This window comes from Coenobita brevimanus, chromosome 91 (genome assembly GCF_032717465.1).
Source record: "Coenobita brevimanus isolate Jiangsu-jjx chromosome 91, ASM3271746v2, whole genome shotgun sequence".
In the NCBI taxonomy this organism is placed as follows: Eukaryota; Metazoa; Arthropoda; class Malacostraca; order Decapoda; family Coenobitidae; genus Coenobita; species Coenobita brevimanus.
The window spans coordinates 14,988,107-15,009,230 of NC_137044.1; the positions used below are offsets into that span (position 1 = coordinate 14,988,107).

At 41.9% G+C, this 21,124-nt stretch overlaps 1 protein-coding gene across 1 annotated transcript in view; it reads right to left on the bottom strand.

The window, feature by feature from the left end:
* Positions 1 to 516: 516 nt before the first annotated feature.
* LOC145411973 (uncharacterized) overlaps positions 517 to 21,124 on the bottom strand; it is a 458,683-nt gene continuing 438,075 nt past the window's right edge. Inside the window, exons 12-17 of the mRNA XM_080281944.1 lie at positions 13,054 to 13,166; positions 11,020 to 11,203; positions 9,347 to 9,628; positions 8,405 to 8,514; positions 2,142 to 2,418; positions 517 to 2,057 (exon numbers count right to left, since the gene is read on the bottom strand). Coding sequence (XP_080138070.1) covers positions 1,531 to 2,057; positions 2,142 to 2,418; positions 8,405 to 8,514; positions 9,347 to 9,628; positions 11,020 to 11,203; positions 13,054 to 13,166 — 1,493 coding nt within the window. The 3' untranslated portion in view covers positions 517 to 1,530. The remainder of the gene's footprint in view (positions 2,058 to 2,141; positions 2,419 to 8,404; positions 8,515 to 9,346; positions 9,629 to 11,019; positions 11,204 to 13,053; positions 13,167 to 21,124) is intronic.

Here is a 21,124-nt window from a genome sequence, read left to right on the forward strand (position 1 = left end):
TATATATGCAGTATGGTAATACTGAAGTATTCTTGAACGAAAAGAAACTTTTTGTATTGCGTAATATTTCTTGTTCAGATCAAGGTATTTATTTCCACAGAAAACTAAAGTACTTTTATCTTTTGATGCCATCACTAGATTAATTTGTTAACTTTGGCTAGCTCTTCTGTTTTTAATATTTGTTCTTTCAATTAAATTGCTTTGCTTTGCGAAGTATTGAGCTACCATGAAGAATAATTAGTGTATTTGGTTTGGAGTACTTCCTGTTAGATCTAGATTGCATTGACTTAGTACAGATGTTCGTTTGCCTTTATTTTCCTAATTAGAATCAGGCGTTTTTACACTGATAATTGAGTCATTTCATGTTTCAAGGTTTTACAGTTATAATGTAAGGATAGATGTTCGCATTTTAATGCCTTTGGTAAAGAGTAATGATGTTTTTGCGTGAAGAGTCCTTGCTGTACAGTTTGTATGAAAATTTCCATTTTTTGTGAAATTCGGACTTTCTTTTTTTTTTAAATACATTTTGTTCCAGTTCCATATTTTTCACACGGACAGGTATATGTTTCTTTGGTTTACCTTGAATATTTGTTCTTAGAAGTCTATTACTTTTACATCAAGAAATTTGTGTCTTTTAGTGTGGTGTTGACAGTGCGGCCGCTGAGCTAATGAGGACAGATGTAGAAAGAAAACCAAAACTATGAACTAACATCGTTAGTTAGTTCAGTTACTTGTGATTCTGTCCTGTCAATGTGAAAGTTATTTTAAGTTGCGAGTATCAAAAACACTTCCCAGGACACACAAGGAGGACATAGTGAAGCCTATATACACGGAGCGCCTCTCGGTTAACATGTCACTTCGTACAGAAAACACTTGATATAGAAGCCGGAAAAAAATATTTATCAGTTCGCATTGAAAAATCAGAAAAAAGTGAGCATTTTATTGAACAATCAACACCTAGAACTCCAGTCAGTTTTATTTTTTTATATTACACATGAACTACCACTACAAGTAGAATCAGATCTAATCATCCTACTTATAAAAACCTGCTACTAATATTTACATGATGGAAGCCTCCGTAGATGTGAATGTGTGGTGCCGTCCCGGGGTGGTTGCCATGACAACGGGAGACGCAGCAGTCAGCTGATTAGCACAACAAACGCTGGATGCCTCCTGCTAGAGCTTCTCAACTTAGAACCATGTGTCCCTAACGTTTGTGTAGTTAAGCTTGAAATGCTAATAATAACATTTATTCCAAAAATATGGGTCCATCTATGAGTGTTCACAAAATTATTAAACTTCTCTTCTCTTAAACCACGATACTGTTCAAGTAGAAAGTGCTTACTTTACAAGTGAATGAAAGGTTTCCTTGAAGAAGAGCATCATTCATTTATGCTATTACACTTGTACATACAAACACTCACACAGGCACACGCTGAAAAAGACCAAGCTGCAAGGAACATATTTTAAACTAAGCATTTTTTCCATCATGGCATACAATAAGTGTGAGTGTTTGGCCTCAAGCGTCACCTACACGGCGCTCTCACTGGGTATCCTCAGCAGCGAGCGTGACGTCACTACAGGCCGGCGTTGGGGGGTATGTGAAGCCAGCACCTCTGTGGGTGATGTCAGCAGGGGTGTCCGCGATGTCACTCGCTCATGAAAATCTGTGGGGGACTGGAGACTGCGTCGGTGAAGTGTGTTGGTGTAGGGCCTGGGTGACGCAGTGCCTCTGGTGGGGTTGGCACTGCTCCTGCGGCGGCCGGTCGTGGCGTAGATATTTCCCCTTGCGGACAGAGCTGGGTTGGGGACTTGCGCTGCCATGCTAAGACTGCTCACGCTCCGGGGCCGAGGCAGGGTTCGTTCTGGCCTACTTACACTTGGCACAAACACACTGCGACGGTATTCTGGGTGGGCGTAGGGTGATGGGTCAGAGGGATGGGCGTGAGTGAGAGACGAGGTGCTTATTGTGGCATATAAGTGGGGTGCAGTGCTGGCTGTCTCCACTCCAATGGGCAACACGGTGGCATAGATGTTACGGTCTTCGTCCTCTGGTACTGTGAGTGGGCTGGTGGGTGATGGAGTGAGTGTGGAGGAAGGGTAGGGGTGTCCGGAAAGAGTAGTGTGGGGATAGGAAGGACCAGAGGATGTGGACGGGGGATATGAGGTGCCGGACAGGGGTGGGGAAGAGGCATAGGGAGGTGTTGTTGGAGTGTAGGAGGGTGTGGAGGTGGGATAGGAAGGGCCAGAGGGGGGTGGGGAGGAGGGGTGGCCTGCTGCACTGAGGTAGACACTCCTTCTCTTTGCTGCAAAGAGGCAGAGGTCAGTGGCCGTGACCTGGTAGCCGGGCTGGGCATCTCGAGGCAGCGGCAACTCCACATAGGGCACGGTCGAGCCTCCAGGTGGGGACTGGTTATGCTGAGGACAGAGCAATAGGGGTTAAGTTAGGTTAGGTTTAGTAGTATTGGTACAGGCTGATAACCCTGTAACTGCAAAGGGCTTCCCTCGACTGAAATTGCGAGGCGTTACTAGAACAAAGTAGTTAAATGGTCACTAACAATGAAATAGTAAAAAAAAAAATAACTTTAATGATAAACGACGTTCTATAGTAACTTAAAGGCAGACATCTGTAAAAGACTTATTTTTCTGTGCATGTCATTTACCTGTCGCCACACCCGGCTGGACTAAATAATTTGTTCATAACCTTACCCTGGAATTTAGAACTCGAATCCATCCCAGCCTGCCTTAATACATATTCTCTTCATCCTGTATATTCAGATATATCAATCTACCCTGATCGCATGTGTAACAAAATGTATGCGTGGCTGCACGGGTGACAATTTTAACATTACTTTTCCAAGTTTGTCACTGTAGTGGAGCCAGGATTCCAGGACTTGAGATCTCCGATTCAGTCACGTTTATCCTTCCAAGATTTGTGTCCAGGAGTTTTAATTAAGTTCAGCACTGCAAATTAAACCAGTTGCGTTTAATTCAAAAGTGATTGGGTATTAAAATTAATTAACAAAGAATATGCATAGCATCTTCCAGTGGCCTTTATGGCTGAACATCAAACGTTTCATCGAAAATCTCAGCCCTCTAATGATTCCAGTTGAAGCTATGAGTTAATGACTGTGATCCCTAGACTGTATCTGGACTGTAGTAGAGAGCCTTACTAGCTGTCCAGTATTTTCTACAAAATTTAAATAGATTTGTCAAAACCTGAATTGCATAGATGAGAACCATTACAAACCAACTTTAGGACTTGTAGAAATGAGTAAGAGTACATCATAATTCTGTAGGCTAGTGTCTTTATATGCTATAGTAAGTTACACTGATTAAATATATTACGATTTAGAAGTACTGAGACTCTGAGTGAAGGGTAAGTGAAATATCTTCTAGGGATATACATTCTTGAGAAACAGACTAAAATGGTGAATATTTGGAATATCTTCAGTTCGCATTTCATGCACATAAGAAGTGCCACACCAGAGAAACAAAATTATGTATTATCACCAGCACAACAGAACACAACACAAGATGCGAAGGTAGCCACAGGGATGAAATAGAAAATCCCTATAGTCGGTTGAAGTGAGACAAATTAATATGAACCAGATAATTTTTGACCACCTTGATAATAGTCTTGTGTGGGATTCTTAATTTTAGTCATGCACATTCACGAACAATGTAAAATTTGCAGTAAAAAGTTTCTTAAGAATCATGACTGACACCAAGGAACAGACACAGGAACAGGCAAGCTAAAAAAATGAAACTAAGTAATACAAATACATTAATGCTGGATATATTCACCAGTCGTAGTCTGAGTTTGCTTCTATAAATCGACTAATATTTTCTGAGCTATAATTTCATCGTATTTATCTAGGCCAGTGGTTGCTTCATGCCGTGCGCTTGCGAGTCATTTTAGAGTTTTGTGAGCAGAAACAGACATTATAGAATCATGGGCGTACAGACAGAGAGTTGTGTGAGTAGAGAGGCTGAGTCTTAGTGTTGTGTAAGGGAAGGCAAGCCGAGTTCCAAAGTTGTATGAGTAATGATAAAGACATTTTGAGTACAGGGAGAAATACATGAGTAAAGACAGGCTTTTCAGGAAAAAGGTTTTTAGGAGTAAGGACAGTTTTTTTTTTTTTTTTAAAGTAAAAAAACGAGAGTTTATTGAAGGAAGCCATGCCTGTGTGGTAAACAATGATGGTTTTGTGGGAAAAGAGTAATATTTCTTATTAGTAAAGAGAGAAACTTGATTAAGGAAAGGTAGAGATGTATAAATAATGAAATTTGTGTGAGTAGTGGCAGAGTTGTATAAGTACAAAGAAAAAAAAAACAGAGGTGTGAGTAGAGCTTCAGTTATGTTAGTTGAGTGTGGATAAAAGGCTATATCTTTGGATTTGGTGAGCCAGGACAGATATGTAAGTGAATACGGGCAGCAATTGTGTGTGTGTAAGACAGGCAGAGTCCTAACCTCACCCATGCACAACTCTCAAACAATTCCAGAGACTCATGCTGGGAAATGGAGAAATAAATACAGAAAAGGGAAGAAAGATGGAGTTCATGCTGGCCAGTGGTGACTTTTGGGGGAATTACTTAAAAACTAATTTGGTATAAAAATAATGGCGAAAAACCACATGAAAGACTCTTAAACCATAAGCTGCTAGACTTACTGCCAGCTGAACAAATCGGCTGGTGTTAGAATGTGACAGATTCAGTTGAATTCATGAATGTGAAAGAGTTGATTTAGATACTTTAATCTCTTTAGCTCCTTGAGATATAAAGCATTTGTAATAAAAAAAGCGTCTGATGTTTGAAATTATATCGTAGCCAAGAACAAAAGTGTTAATATAAATTATTTGCACATTGTCTACAAGGATCTCTTTCGTATGAAAAATATCGTCTGTGGCTTATCTAGTTGAAGTACAGACGTGAACCCATACCTGTGGAGGGTTGATTGAGGTAATTTTAATCTTTTCAAATGTAAATTTTCTCCCAGTAGAAAACATTCGTGTAATGTTATCCTGAAGTACCCGATTGATTCTTCATCAGTGAGACTTAATCGTGGTTATTTTTAACTCTCAGGCAGCTGGGAATGATCTCAAGTGAGACACAAAGCTGCGTGTAACCCGAATAAAATAGCTTCATACGTCCATAGCAGCATTTTGGTGCAAAAGAGAAATGTATAAAAGAATAAAATCGGATGGGGACATGTCAGATATAAATAAATAAATAAATAAATCGAGAAAGAAGATAATTGTTCATGCTAACACAATGCTAGTTAGAGTAACTGAGATGAGGATGGAGAGAAAGGAAGTGAGTGGTGACATGCGACGAGGAGACTGACCTGAGTAGTAATGTGAAGAGGACTGAGGTGCCTGTGGTGGAACGAATCAAGCCATGAGAATCAAAGGAGGACACGGAGATTTTTGGATTCTTAATAGCCACATTCTTAAAGACAGTGAAGATGTGTTGAAATCCACCAATTCTTGATATTTTTTTTTCAACAGACGTATCATTAGATTTGGATATCCAGCATGCCACTGATAAGCAGCGATATTAGAAGCCTAACTCACTCTGTCTGGGAATTCCTTTAATCTTCGCAGTCTGATTTAAGAATGTCGCTATAAGGTTTAACAGGGAGGAACGTTTATTGGAATATGTACTGAGTTTCTGTTTTTGCCCTGAGGAAGGATTGTGATGTATATGTACAGTTGAGACGAATCTAAGTTATCAGAAATGCATTTTCGCCATTTGACGCTTCAAGTTTAGATTGTAATGAAAGGAACCTTGTTTTGGAACCAGGAATCTCACTTTACTGTATAAAACAATCGAGCATATCCCATTGAGGGTTTACTGCAATGGATTTTAATCAGTTCAGTGCTGGGTTCTGGCTAAATAAAATTCTCAAGCACAACACAGCATTCAGGTTACTGAACACCAGTATTGAACTGTTAATCAGAACTTACCACCAAATTATTGTTATATTGTTATTTTGAATCAGTATATTAGCAAACTTTATATAAAATAATCAGCTTTTTAACGGAGAAGGGTATTTACTTCCAATACACGACTATTATTGATCTGTCTTCACCTGACGAAATTGGGAGGCACACAACATGAATACTATGCTGGGGTTGCATGAAATTCGATGAGACTTGGTAAATAGATAAGAGCGAGTCTCCATGATTACTAGTCAAACCGACCCTCCAGTCTTACTCCTCTCGGCCAGGGAGCTAGGGGCCTTCGTCAGGTTAGGACAGACGCGATGTAATGTCTCGGTTACACTTTGCTCAAGTGTATAATTTATCATTACATTCCTCGAGGGAAAAAAGAGCAAAATTCAAAAGTAAGTTGGAAAAAATCTTACAGGCATATAGATAAAACACACACACACACACGCACACACACACACACACACACACACACACACACACACACACACACACACACACACACACACACACACACACCGAGATACACGTGGATTTAGGAGGCTCCCAGTATTTTTTCCTCACCAGTTTACTTCTGCCTGAGTCACTTATATCATTCACTTCTTGCATGGAGGCTGTCAGTACTAAGGAAATATCAGATAAATTATAAGTGAATGTCAAGATGTGAAATACAGTACAAAAGGCTGAGAAAAAGTGCTCGAGGGCCTCCTACGACCACGAAGATATTATTCATACACATGCATACACAGCATATGTAAACATCAAAATAACATTCTTGGAAAGTGGGATTGGTTTAGGGTCCAGTGAAAAAGGTCGATGTTTAGCAGTAACTGTCGCCTTTTATTTTATATTAAAGGATCGTTCTTGCGTTATCGTTATTATTATTATTATTATTATTATTATTCCGTTTTGGGATTTTAATTCCTTTGGGATATTTTATTTTACCAGTAGTCCATCCCACATAGCATTATTTATTCTTTTATTGCTTCTGCAAGGCGATTTCGAAAATACCACTTGTAAATGTACTTCCTTTGTTTTTCAGTGGGTTCTTTGGCAGAGAGAGAGAGAGAGAGAGAGAGAGAGAGAGAGAGAGAGAGAGAGAGAGAGAGATGCGTAGTACAGGTATAGGCTTTCACTGTTCACCACCAACGGGAAATAAGACATGCATGAAAAAATCCCCGGCTCACTTAACCAGCCTGTGTGCATGTGGGGCCTCGTGTAATGATCCGGGGGCGTCCTTTTTCATTTTGAGAGAGAGAGAGAGAGAGAGAGAGAGAGAGAGAGAGAGAGAGAGAGAGAGAGAGAGAGAGAGAGAGAGAGAACCCGTCAGATACACATTCCTCCATTTGTAGGCTATTTATGAAAAATCTGTAAGTACACTGTTCGGTATTTTTTTCTTTTCTGCTCATCATTTCTGGGAACAATTTGTCGCGGAAAAAGAAAGTACAGACCAGTTAGATGATATTCCCAGACTTTTTTTTTTTTTATTACAGTATTTTCATAACGTCTAAAAATTGTAAATAAAAAAACAAGAGATTTTGTGGGAGGTAGCTGTATTAATTATAGATTCGGGATTTTTTTTTTATGCTTTTATTTTCTAAGGGAGCATAATTTATAGCGCTAATACCCTTGGGAGTAGTTGACATCAGTTCGTAGTTAACAAAATTAAGTGATATCAGGTTGGACGAGTTCCTGATTTAGCACTAGGGACTATTGACTGAAATTTATTTTTTGTGTTGAAATATAAAGAGCTTGTGTCTAAGCTGGTGGTTGTTGTATGTAGCACATTGTTGTTAATTATGATACATAATGACAGTTTTTTTTTTTTTTTAGCAGTTTCAGTTGTTTGGTTGCGTTTTAAGCATCATTTTGACCAGACATATCCAAACAGTTATTTCAGTACTATTTTTAATATCGAGCCACCGGACTGTGTATGGTTTACCGAAAATTTTATAATTAATAGTCACATGACTTTTTTGCAGTTCAAATAGAATTACTAAGTTCAGTTTCTAATACGACTATTTTTTTTTTTTTTACAATATTTCAAGATTTTTTTGTGATTAGGAAAAATTTTTAACAGAAGTTTTACCTCCTTCAAGCTCGAGCTGAAGGAGCTATTAGAGATTTCTAGTACCTCCAGTCTGATGCTGATTTAGTCTGACATTATCCAGAATAGTATATTAAAAACGTCGTCAGGATGAAGTGGTTAATACACATTTTTACGGCTGAATATGAACAGCCAAGATAGTTTATATTTAGCAAAAAATTAATAACTAACATGTCAACATTGTTTTCTTTTACTTGAACACAAAAAAAAATCCAGCGGAGAAATACACACAAAGCCAACAACAGACTAAGAAGCCATGTTTGTGAAGCCCGGGAAGATAAGGAATGAAAAAAGTAGCTCCAGGATTTACATGGTGTGCGTCCGTGCTCCGGTGTTTACGTACCGTGCGTGGGAGTGTCCTTACGGTGGGTACGGTCTCGCCTCCCGCTACTGCACCGCCGTGTCCTGGGCCTCCTCGGTTGATGTTCTCGTAGTCCTGGTAGGTCATCAATTCTGCAGGACACATTGGTAAGGACAGGTGAGGAGAGGGCAGTCACAGAACCTCCTCTCCTCAAATCTTAAACCCATAATGGATATCGGACTTAAAAACTTTGTGCAGCTGATGGTCATGAATGTATTGTAACAACGTGGTTTTTACTGTAACATGGCCCAGATATTCGTCCTTTTGCAACTTATTTCACGTAGTTCACTGGCAAGAAAAGGCAATACTACGGCTCTACATCATTTCCATAGCACTTCGTGGCTAGTCGTATTCATGTGTTAATCTGATTGTTACAACTCAGCACTGAAGAAGGATAGATAGCAGTTTTAGGCCAAGTTTATGTAAAAAGACTATAACTAAGTGGGGGCGATAGTCTTGGATTATATTCTAGGGGAAAATTGGGACCCAGCAGTTATTGATTGTCTTGCTTAATGACCCTCTTGCAGTCAGAAGGCATTAATTCCAAGCCTTTTTTTTTAATCATTTACCCCATTTGAACTCGGGGATAATGTTTCAGGAAATAGACAAAAGTAATATAATTTTATTTTTGGTACTCGGTAAAATTATAAGGGAATCTGGATGCATCTTTGGTACATCATTCTGAGGACACTGATGTAGTGTGCCATGAGGAGTTTTGATATCATAATGGTGTTCGTTATGAAGGTGATGAAGTATTTGGGTATTTTGCAGTCTGTTGAGAAAATGAGGGACAAAAGAAATACTCCGTGGCACTGAGGAATTTTTTTTGTTGTGTTCATTATGAAGGTGGTGAAGAATTTTAATGTTTTGCAGTCGGTGTTATGAAGAATTATGATGATTAAAGAAAAACTCAGTGGCACTAACCAGTCTTGTGTGGTATGATGTCTGGGTCGTTATCCTCAGCTTCCCCCGTGCTTGACCCCTCCTTGACGACCCGGGGCACGAGGACCCCTACATTCAGGGGCTTGTTCTCCAGGTCCCCCTTCAGTTCGTCGTTCGGGCCGCCGCAGTCGCCGCCCCGCCGCGCCGTCGTCGTCCGTCGCATCTTCATCACGACCATGACCACAAGCGCCGTCAGAAGCAGAGCCAGCGCCACCCCGATCAGGATGCCTAGGACAGGTGTGAACTCGAAAAGCGCCGGCGGTCCTTGGGAGGGGGGAAGGGGCGGGCGATGGAATGGATGGCTTCTGGATATGTGGATTTATTTTTTTTAATATTCTGTGCCAGTCATGCAGTTGGTGATCATTTTGTGGATATTCAATTTGTATATTCTCTGTTAGTCATGCATTTGGCGATGATTTTCTTGGTATTTGATTTTGATATTCTGTGTCATTCATGCGGTTGGTGATAATTTTGTGGATATTCGATTTTTATATTCACTGTCGGTCATGCATTTGGTGATAATTTTCTGGATATTTGGTTTTAATATTCTCTTTCATCATGCATTTGCTTCTAGTTATAAATTCTAGGTATGGTGACATAGGATGCTGTGTGTTTTATTTCACCGTGCTCTTCGTGTCATGGTGTAGATTTTGACTTCATTATTCTCCTTGTTTATCGTGATGCATTAAGTGATGAACTATGGATATTTAATTTTCATGTTCTCTGTGTTTTTTTGTAGTCATATATATATTTTTTTTTGATGGCGACTTTGTAGATGGTCATTTCATTATTCTCTGTGCTAAATTTTGAGTGCTTATGGTGCTGATGATTGCGGTGATTGATTCCATAGTAATTTTTGGGAGAGGTGGTGATTTGCGGTTGCTGAAGCTTAGGCTAGTTGCTTAAGGGGTAGTGAATGTTTTATGGATTCTCTTTTACATTATTTTAACATTAGCTTAACGTGGGGTAGTTGGTGATGAAAGTAGTTAAGAACACAGACACACATGCAGTTCCCTCTGATCCTCTTTCTTCGATAGAGGTATAGTTGTTTGTGAGCCATATTTTCTGCTCTCTCCACCCCTGTCCATGGCTGAGAAGAAGTCATAGCTAGGATGTCGCTCCAAATGAGGACCTGTTGTTGGTAAATTAGATGTTTAAAACTGTTTCTTACTGTATTGTTCCTCGTTTAGCATTGCGAAGCTTTGAACTGCCACATTAACCGTGGACAACTTACTTTTCATTCGGCTACGGTTTCCCTCCAGCCAGGGGTACGGGTACAGGGCAAACAGAAACTGTGGCTCACGAATGTACAGTTGGGGACAATTATTGTATTACTCTGTCGTAAAAGTGGCGGAAACCTAAAGCAATTTCGATGGCTAGTCAATATTAGTCGGTGGAGATCAGTGGGATTGATATTATTCTTTTTTTATGGGATTATCCCCTATTATCCAATAAGGAACGTAGGTTTCCGGGATTAGACTGCCCAGTCCAGTTAAGACAAGGATGACTAATCCCACGTTTCGATGTTCAGAATCAATCAGTAGTAATCGAGTGGATCGTAACTCTCCTTGACTAGCTCAGAACCCCAATGTGTAAAGAATGCATTGACCCGAGCTGTACTGTGCACCTCACCTCCCCGCTCAGTCCCATCTTACCTGTGCGCTTCTCTGCCACCTTGAGCATGAACGTCTCCAGCTTGGCCACGTCACTCCTGCCCTTAGCGTTGGCTGCGTAGGTCACCAGGAGGAAGGAGAGGCCGGGACGTAGGGCGGTGACCAGGAAGAGAGGCTCCCCTGAAGAGATGTTGCTGTGGAGCGCCCCCGTGGTGGAGTCGTATACCTGAGAAAGGGGAAGAAAAGGATTGAGAACAGGAGAAGGGGGAAGAAGGAAGAGAGGGAAAGTGAGGAAAGGGTGACGAAGGATGTGAAGTGTGAGAAAGGGAGGAAGAGGAAGGAAATGGAATGGATGAAGACGAGGAAGAGTAAGGAAAGGCAAGAGAGGAGAGAGGGGAAGAAGAAGAGAAGGAAGGGGGAGAAGGACAAGGAATGGACGGTGAAGAGTGGAGGAAACTTCGTCTTCCTGCTGAAAGACTTAATGAAGAAAGCTTTTAACTCCTTCAACGCGAGGTGTCATTTCCGAGTCAGACAAAATCGTTTAGACCAAAATAAAATGCAGAAGAATGTCCTGGGAGTGAAGGGGCTTAGGAGGAGCCTGTGTAATGAACTAGGCTATCTCTGGGTGTTGCTGAGTCTGCCATTGCTTGCCTGAATGAGTTAAAGCGAGATGTTCCCCTCCCTCAGTTTTCATCAACGCAAAAACGCATTACGCCACATCTTCCTCGCAGGACCCACTATGGCTTCCTCCTCCTCCTCGTCCATCGTTTCTTCCCTTTTCCCTTCTCTTCCTCTTCTTCGCTCCTTCCCCTTCCTATTCACTCCCCTCTCCCTCTCTCCTCTCTTTACCCATCATACCCCTTCCCCTCTTCCTTCCCCTCCCTCCCTCCCCTCTTCCTTCCCCCTCCTCCCTCGCCTCTTTCTTCCCCCTCTTCCCTCCCCTTCCTCCCTCCCCTCTTCTCTTCCCCTCCCTCTCCTTCCCTCTCTCCCCCGCCCTCCTCAACCTGCGAACAATAGTATTTTTTCATCGAGGCCGTCCGATACCGCCCAGAGGAGGAGGAAGCTGCCATTATCCCGGACCATCTACAAAATGAATGGACGCTAAGGCTCGACTCACCTGTGACTCCCAACGCGGGGAAGGGAGGGACGGAGGGAGGGAAGGAGGTGACGAAAGGGAGGAGGGGAAGGGAGGGATGGAGGGAGGGAGGTGACGAAGGGGAGGAGGGGAAGGGAGGGACAGAGAGAAGGAGGTGACGAAGGGGAGGAGGCAATGGTAAGGGGAGGGGAAGCAAATTGTCAAGAGCAGTAGCAAAATATGTGGAATAGAAGCAAATATAAGAAAAAAGGAGAAAGATATAATTAAGAAGATGTCATTGAATTCGAGAGGAAGGATTTATGACCTAAAAATCTAGGAGACTTCCGTTCATCCAGTGAGATTCTTGTGTGTGTGTGTATATATGTGTGTGTGTGTGTGTGTGTGTGTGTGTGTGTGTGTGTGTGTGTGTGTGTGTGTGTGTGTGTGTGTGTGTGTGTATGCTTGCGTGTGCGGGTCCTTGTTGTGCTGCTCCAGACGTGTGTTTAATTAAGGAGTTTCATTTAGGTTGGGCCGGCATTCTGTGTACGAAACGACATACCTAGATCGTACCCTTTACCTCACCTGCTTTACCTAGGAACCTTATTACACTTTTTCTTACCCTAGATTTGTATTCTCTCTCTCTCTCTCTCTCTCTCTCTCTCTCTCTCTCTCTCTCATTTCTTCCTTGTTTTATTGACTTACGTTCATTGACTCATACCTAGAGAGAGTAAAGTCCTGCCAAAATTACTGTCTCACCCACGCCATGGACAGTTTAATATATTGATAAAGTTCTTGCATTGAAATAAATCACGGGACTATGAAATAACCACCTCACTTATTCATTCACTCGTGTTTCTTTGCTTAGTCAGTCATTTAGTCATTCATTCATTTATTCATTCAGTCACTCAGTCACTCACTCACTTACTCCCTCACTCACTCACTCACTCATTCATCTACAAAGTGACTCCCTAACTTGCACTCACACTCACTCACTCACTCACCTCAATGTAGAAGGTCTGTGGTAGCCCTCCGTCGAATCCCGGCAGACACTCGACCCAGATGGTGTCGCTGGTGCGGTTGGCGATGGTGCAGTTCTTGGGGGGGTCCGGGGGGCCTGTGGGAAGAAGACGACTTACGGTGGCATTCTCGTAGGTTAAGGAAGTTCCCTAACACCTTTTCCTAAGCGACTCATTATGCTTTTTACACAGTTCCTTCTAACATCGCCATACTCTGCATAAATAATGTGCAAAAGGATATTAATCACCCGTATTCAAAATATATTATTAAGGAAGAGGTGTTAGGGTGGTGTTCTGTTCTGCTAGGAAGCTTCCTAGCACATTTTCCTAAGCGACTTACTTTTCTTATTACGCCTTCTGTACAATTCTGTGTTACACAAATGCTCCGAACATCGCCTTACTCTGCACGAATAACGTACAGAAGGGTATTAACCAGCCGTATCCAAAAAGGGTCCTAGTGATAAAAGAGACTGGCCAGATAAACGTAATAAACAAGTACTCATACCTGTAGGAGAGAGAGAGAGAGAGAGAGAGAGATCGCTAAGGTTTTACCCCTGAAAATATACCAAGAGAGAAAGAGGGAATAGGAGCGAGAGGGAAAAATATAATGGAATGTTGAATTAGCTAATGAGAATATTAATTAAGAATGCCCTAATTTGCTCCTAATATAATATTCACGTCTTCATCAATTGCGAGAGAGTGACTGGCTTGAAATGGAGAGATGAGGTGAGTTTTTTCTTTATATAATATTAGCCTTTTAATATTCTCTTTGCTGTCTGTCTTTGGTGGACTTTTTTCCTTTGGTAATGGAAGGCTATGTGCTCTCTCTCTCTCTCTCTCTCTCTCTAAATGTCTATAAAAGTTGCGAAATAAATCAGTCGTGTAAATCCTCTTACAGTTTTTCCACCACTTGGTCAGAAATAATATACTGTATATCGTTCCTCTTGGCAAAATCGTCAGTATATACGGCAAAAATCCATAGTATCGAGGAAAAAATATATATACTGACTAAATACATTGAAAATAAATGTAATATTGGATAATAAATATATAAAACTCCAGCTTCGGTTGTGCAGTAAGAGGTAGTAAATTTAGCATAACATCTACAGTAAATCTAAATAAATTTCTGAGTAAATGAATGAAAAAAAAAAAAGGGAAATAAAAAATCTCTTCAAAATCGCTGTCCCGGCTCCTCTGCACCCCGTGGTTCTTCACTCAGTCAACCCAACTTTAATTTTATCAGTCATTCTAACGCCTGATCAATAAATGCACGCCCTCACACCCAGCGACAGGGAGAGGGGGTAAAAAGTAAAAAAAAAAAAAAAATAGTCATGGGAGCTCATCTGACGGGTTAATCTCTGTTTTTCGTTTTTTCTTTCTTCTTTTTTTTTAGTTGAGCATTTATTGGGGTCAGGGTCTGGCTGTGGATTGTTCTTTTTTTTAGTTTTCTGTGTTGTTGGTTCTGTGTTTGGGTGTTGGTAGGGCCCGTGGGTCTTCTCTTTTGTCGTGTTTATTATGAGGGTTGTGTGTGTGTGTGTGTGTGTGTGTGTGTGTGTGTGTGTGTGTGTGTGTGTGTGTGTGTGTGTGTGTGTGTGTGTGTGTGTGTGTGTGATCGTACGCACATTTTTAGTCATTTAATAATAAAAAAGGTCAGATTTATCCCGAACATCGTCCACTTATCCCTCTGCTGCCCTGCGCCTTCCTTTGAGATACTGTCCCAATAAAAAGACCCTTAGGCACATCTGTCCCTACTCAGTAACGTCCCATCCATCCATAATAAATTACCCTCCTTCAGTGTAATCCCAACCACCTCATCCCTCAACCCAGCTCATGATCTGTTTTTTCTTCCTTATTTCACTTTTCCATCCCACAACACACCAGCCTCCCACATAATTATAATCCCTACCATGTTCTAAGCCTACCCATTTCCTCATTATCTTTCATCCCACCCCCTCCCCCTTCATCCCAAACCTCATCCCTCTATCCGCAACCTCATCCCTCCGTCATCAACCTCTTCCCTCTGTCCCAACCCCATCCCTCTGTCCCCAGCTTCATCCCTCTATCCAGCTCTTGATCTGACTCTTTTACGTAACCTCCCCACCCACTTTGACACCTTCATCCACTCTTCATTCACATCTTAAGTACTTTCGCGTCCTCACTCGTCTCATCTTCGCGTCGCAAGAGTTGAAGATGAAAGTCCCGATGAGGTAAACAGGTCTGAGAGAGAGAGAGAGAGAGAGAGAGAGAGAGAGTACGAATGGCCTAATCTGAATATATCGACACGTGAGTCAGCTTGAAATTGTAAAGATGAAAGGCATAAGTAGGCTTAAGAGGGCACAAGTAAGCATGAGACCAAGTGAGAGTCAGTATGAAAATAAAACACATTGAAACTCTGAATAAAAAAGAGTGAGAATCTGAGTGTTAAAACACACACACACACACACACACACACACACACACACACACACACACACACACACACACACACACACACACACACACACACACACACACACACACACACACACACACACACACACACACGGCACTCAAGCACTAACACACACGACACCCTCGAGAGCAGTCAGTAAGCTTGAGGACTTGAAAGGCAACAAGTACTTGAATGTGTGTGTGTGTGTGTGTGTGTGTGTGTGTGTGTGTGTGTGTGTGTGTGTGTGTGTGTGTGCGCTTAAGTGTGTGTGCAACGAGGGTCCACAGGCTTCTTAGGACCTGTCATTGGCTGCGTCCTCCTCCTTCCTGTAATGAGGCACTTTGAGCACGTCGCTAAATCTTGTGAGGAGTTGAAGTCCTTGAAAGAAGTGAATGCGGTCTTGTGAGTGAGCAGAGAGAAGAGAGTCCTTAGGTGAAGAGATTATACGGCAGTCTTGATAAGCGGATAGGTGAGAAGTCCATGAAAGAAGAGAAGAGAGTAAGTCCCTGAAAGAGCAGAGTTTAGTCTTGAATGTGCATAAGACAGAAGTTCAAGCGTGTGTGTGTGTGTGTGTGTGTGTGTGTGTGTGTGTGTGTGTGTGTGTGTGTGTGTGTGTTGAGCCAAACGTCTTCCCCTGTCCCTTTCCACGTCACTGAGTCACAACACGGCCTTCACACATCGCCACCTCGCTCTCTCTATCTCACTTGCTCGCTCTATATCTCACTCGCTCATTCTCTCTCCCTCTCTCTCTCTCTCTCTCTCTCTCTCTCTCTCTCTCTCTCTCTCTCTCTCTCTCTCACACACACACACACACACACACACACACACACACACACACACACACACACACACACACACACACACACACACACACACACACACACACACACACACACACACACACACACACACACACACCTTCAAACAACCTCACTCACATTCCATTAGTCATAGAGCTTTCTTGGCGTTCCTTTACTCAAGCTAGTGATCTCTCTTGGAAGGATCACATTTACTTTCTTTCTGGATTAGCTTGTGAAGAACTCTGGCACACTCTAGCAGTCACATTCTTTTTCCTACTTTCACACTTTCTCACATCCTTGCTCACGCTCACACTCAGCTCCTCACACAGACTTGCATTCACTGCCATATCCTTGCTCACACGCTCTTAAATTTAGCGTTTCATACTCTTGCTCACTCTCTCAATTCCCACACTGTCTCACAAACGCGTTCAGACTCTGTTTTCACAAATTCACATCCTTACATATTCTTGCTCTCGTCTTTGTTCACTTCTTTCACACTTTCTGATTCCCGGTACATGGTCACACTCCCACATTTCACATTCATTCGTACGCTCTTTCACTTTCTTACATGTTTCCTCTCACAGTCTCTCACATACATTCTCCCTCTCTCTCTCTCTCTCTCTCTCATAATTTTCACTCCCCCTCACCTCTCATCGCACACACATAAATTTAGTTTCTGTTATTTATCGTTCTTTTTCACTGGTACACTTGTTCTCTGAGTACTTTCGTCACGCACATGTAAAGCAGATACGTACATATATTCGTACACTGCAGTATACATTCGGACTTCTTCCCACTCACTCTTGCTCTCATATACACAAGCATGTAAGTATAAACACACACACACACACACACACACACACACACACACACACACACACACACACACACACACACACACACACACACACACACACACACACACACACACACACACACACATCCTTCTCGTGTCTCTTCATAGGAAATGCATCTTCTCATAAATAGTCGCTGTGTTTGTAGGAGCCTGGAATGTCTTGGTTAATTATTCAGGTCGGTCGGCCCTTTGAGAGCGAGAAAGAGAGAGAGAGAGAGAGAGAGAGAGAGAGAGAGAGATAGAGAAAGAGAGAGAGAGAGAGAGAGAGAGAGAGAGATGTGTGTGTGTGTGTGTGTGTGTGTGTGTGTGTGTGTGTGTGTGTGTGTGTTTATCTCGTGCATGCGTAGAAAATATTCCCAAGAAGGCAGTATCATGGAAACACGAAAATTAAAGGGTTAAATAAATATTGAAACCGGAGGTGAAAATTAAAGAGAGCGATGAAAACAAGAATGACAGAGATGAAAATTTAAGAGAGTGAGAAGAGATGGAAAGAGTGAGAAAATTAGAGCCAGCAAAGCGAAAATATTACAGTCTTGAGGCGTCCATATTTTTGGCCTCTCACTAAAAAAAAAAAAAAAAAAAGAACCTGCACGTAGGGATGAAAAATTAAAGATTGGCCGAAAAATAAAATCCACAACAGACATGGAAATTGAAGACAGGGAGAAAAGAAGCGAGGGAAAATTAGAGCCACGGGAAAGAGAGAGGAAATAACAGCCTCGCGAAATCTATTTGCCGGGTTTTTCTCTCTCTCATGTCGCAAATTAAACAGCATGGGAGAAAAATGGGTAGGATGTTTTGGGGAATGTGTGGGTAGGTGGGTGGGGAGTGACTCTGTCGAGAAGAAGTGATTTTGTTGGGGAGTTGCTTTTAGATGCCTAGTGGTTTAGTGGGTTTAGGCGCCCCAACCTGATGTGGTCCGTAAGGGTTTAGATCCGAGAGATGGTTGGGGTTTATTGTTTACATAATACTTCTCATGGTTTGCTAGTTAACAGGGTTGGGAACTGTTTTATTTGGGGAAGAGGTTGGTGGGTTATCGTTTTTCCTGTTCCCTCCTCTACGATCTTTTTCTCTCTTCTTTCTTTTCTTCAAGTCTGTTCAGTTCTGTTCTTCCCTTCCCTTCCCTTCCCTTCCCTTCCCTTCTCTTCCCTTCCCATTCCTTCCCTTCCCTTCCCTTCCCTTCCCATTCCTTCCCTTCCTTTCCCTTCCCGTCCCTTGTCTCCTATTTCTTTATTTTCTTTTTCATTTCTCGTTTCGTCCTTTATCCGTTTCTTCTCACCCCCATTCTCATCTTTTCTCTCTCGTCTCCTCCTCCCCCACCCACATTCCCATCGCCCCTCACGTGTATATAATTTACCTATATGTTTGCCCTGTTTGAGTGACATGCCCAGATCTCTTTCTCTGCTCTAGTGTAAATATTGGAGCCCGGGACTCCTATAATTCAGGGCTGCTCGTAATTATAGTCTCGTGTGGAAGGTCGATTCGCCCCTGGTATAATATTTGCCCTGTTTGAGTTAGAGGCCAATTTTGAGTCACTGGGAAATTACCGGTAGCGAGAAATATTATAGTTACTCTTGCGATTTTTTTTTTTTAGGGATCTTTACGATGGGGATTTTCTTACGGTGAATATAATCGCCTGGAGTTAGCAGGAATAAAAAAAATAAACCTCACTGTGGTGTAATGTTTGCCCTCTTAGTTACGTATCAATTTTTAAGACCCTTGAAAATTACAGGCAACGAGAAATATTAGTTACCTTATTGTATTTTTTTTTATTCATTTATTAGAAGTTTTTCCCGGGCTTTATTTTTTTCTGAATTAGCATGAATAATATATATATAAAAAAGTCTTCATATTGGGAAAAGTCAGGCCATTTAAAAATCATATGGATGTAGCTAAGGTAAACTAAAAAAAGGAAAATCACTGTGGTATTCAAAGGCTTCATGGATTTTTTTTTTTTTTAATGTGTGAGGGTTTCTCCTTAGTTGCTTAAATTCGTGCAGACGTACCGGCAATAAGAACAGACTAAAGCAATTGATTCTGGTGGTGTAGTTTATGCTGTATTGCTTTATCGCCACCAGCAGACCACTTTATTCAGCTTTTGGGAAACTGACCGATCCGGAGTTAGTTATAGCCTTCAGTAACACCCCTCACTACTAGAATTTTGCCAGTAAGTTTAAGGACATGGTCTGGTGGCAGTAAGAGTAGATGAAATTAGATGGCATTAAACTGAAGGGGTTGAAAAATGGCATCATCGTACTGAGACAACGTTATGTTTCAAATTCATTTAGTATGAGAGGTCTTCCTTAAGCCGAATAAAATAGTCTGGAGTTATTCTAGAAATGAAGACGTTGATGAAAACTTCGTAACCCCTTCAGTTCGTGAGTCTTTTACTAAACTAAGGAGTATCGTCTGGAGATAGCAGTAATAATAATAAACGAGCTGGTAGAAATTGGATTACAGGCACCCGTAAAACTGAAATATATTAAAGGTACTTCCGGTGTTAGATCGCTGCCATTACAATTAAATACCCCGACCGTAGAGTTTTTCAGTCTACCCTTCGCCTGGAGTGGAAAAACAGAAAGCTGGGGTAAAAAGAAAAGGTGAATTGGAATGACGACAACGACGACGACCAGAACTACCGTGCACTCCTGAAACAATTTATTAGCGGCCTTTCCCTTGCTCGTGCAGAATAAACAACAGCTCTATCCCGGCACAAAGGTGAAAAGAAAAGACCAAAAATAGAGAGGAAAATGGAGGAAAAGAAAAAGAGGAAGGGCGAGGGTTGGGGGTGGGGGGAGAGTCGGAACAGGCGAACGTTTCTGATTCCTTTTGTGTTCCATTGTACCGCCTCAGGATTCACCCAAATTGCCCACCCCTTCCCCCCGACCCCACTTTCCTATTCCCGCTTCCCCTTCCTCCATCCTCTTCCCCTCTCCTCCCCGAGCCTTTTCATTCCCGAGACCAGTTGGACTATGGTAAGCGCTGGGGTGGGGGGGAGGGGAGGGAGTTGGGAAGGAAATGGGGTGTGGGGTGTTTTGTGAGATATTTCAAAGGCTAGGGAACATAAATTTATCTGTTACCTGATGCTTAAACCTACGAGTCTACAATGTATACTCACTGGTACCCACTTTGCCTGCCGACTACTTTCAGGTTTACCCCGATCGCATCAGCCCTTTCATTTTATACATTAGTGGTGGCAAGTCGTCCCCCCATATACTTTATTCCAGTTTGCCAGTTTCCTCTTCTCACAAACACTTTCAAACACCAACTGCTGTGTTTTACTTCTTGAGTCCGCAGCCTGAGCTGGGCCGTGTTTGCATCTATCCTCACCCACATGAATTTCATACACACACACACACACACACACACACACACACACACACACACACACACACACACACACACACACAGGTAATTTCTCCTTTTCTACTCTCCATTCTTTTATTTTCATTTTCATATAAGACATTTTGCCACTTGCCTCTCCACTGTTCTTTCTCATTGTCTCATCCCCTGCTTCTTCTCCCTCTAACATCATCTATTTATGTTTTTTTCCTCTCTCTCTTTCCCTTTCCCCTTCCTATGCATCATTTCTCTCTGTCTTCTTCCCATCATCATATGCTTTCTTTCTTCTCTCCCTCTCTCTTTCCCCATCGTTATTTTTTACTCTTTCTCCCTCCGTTATCATTAATTTTTTTTCTCCCGCCTCTTCATTATATCCTCCCTGTCCTCTTCCCATCTTCATATAGTTTGTTCTCTCTCTCTCCTCCTCTCTCTCTCTCTCTCTCTCTCTCTCTCTCTCTCTCTCTCTCTCTCTCATTGTTATTTCTATCTTCCTCTCTCTCGATTCCCTTCATTATCTTTTTTGCCTCTCTCACTCCTCTTCCTCTCTTCATCATCTCTTCCTTCCTCATCTCTTATTCACCCCACTCATTCTCTTGCTTTTTTCCTCTTGCCTCTTTTCTCTTCCTCTCC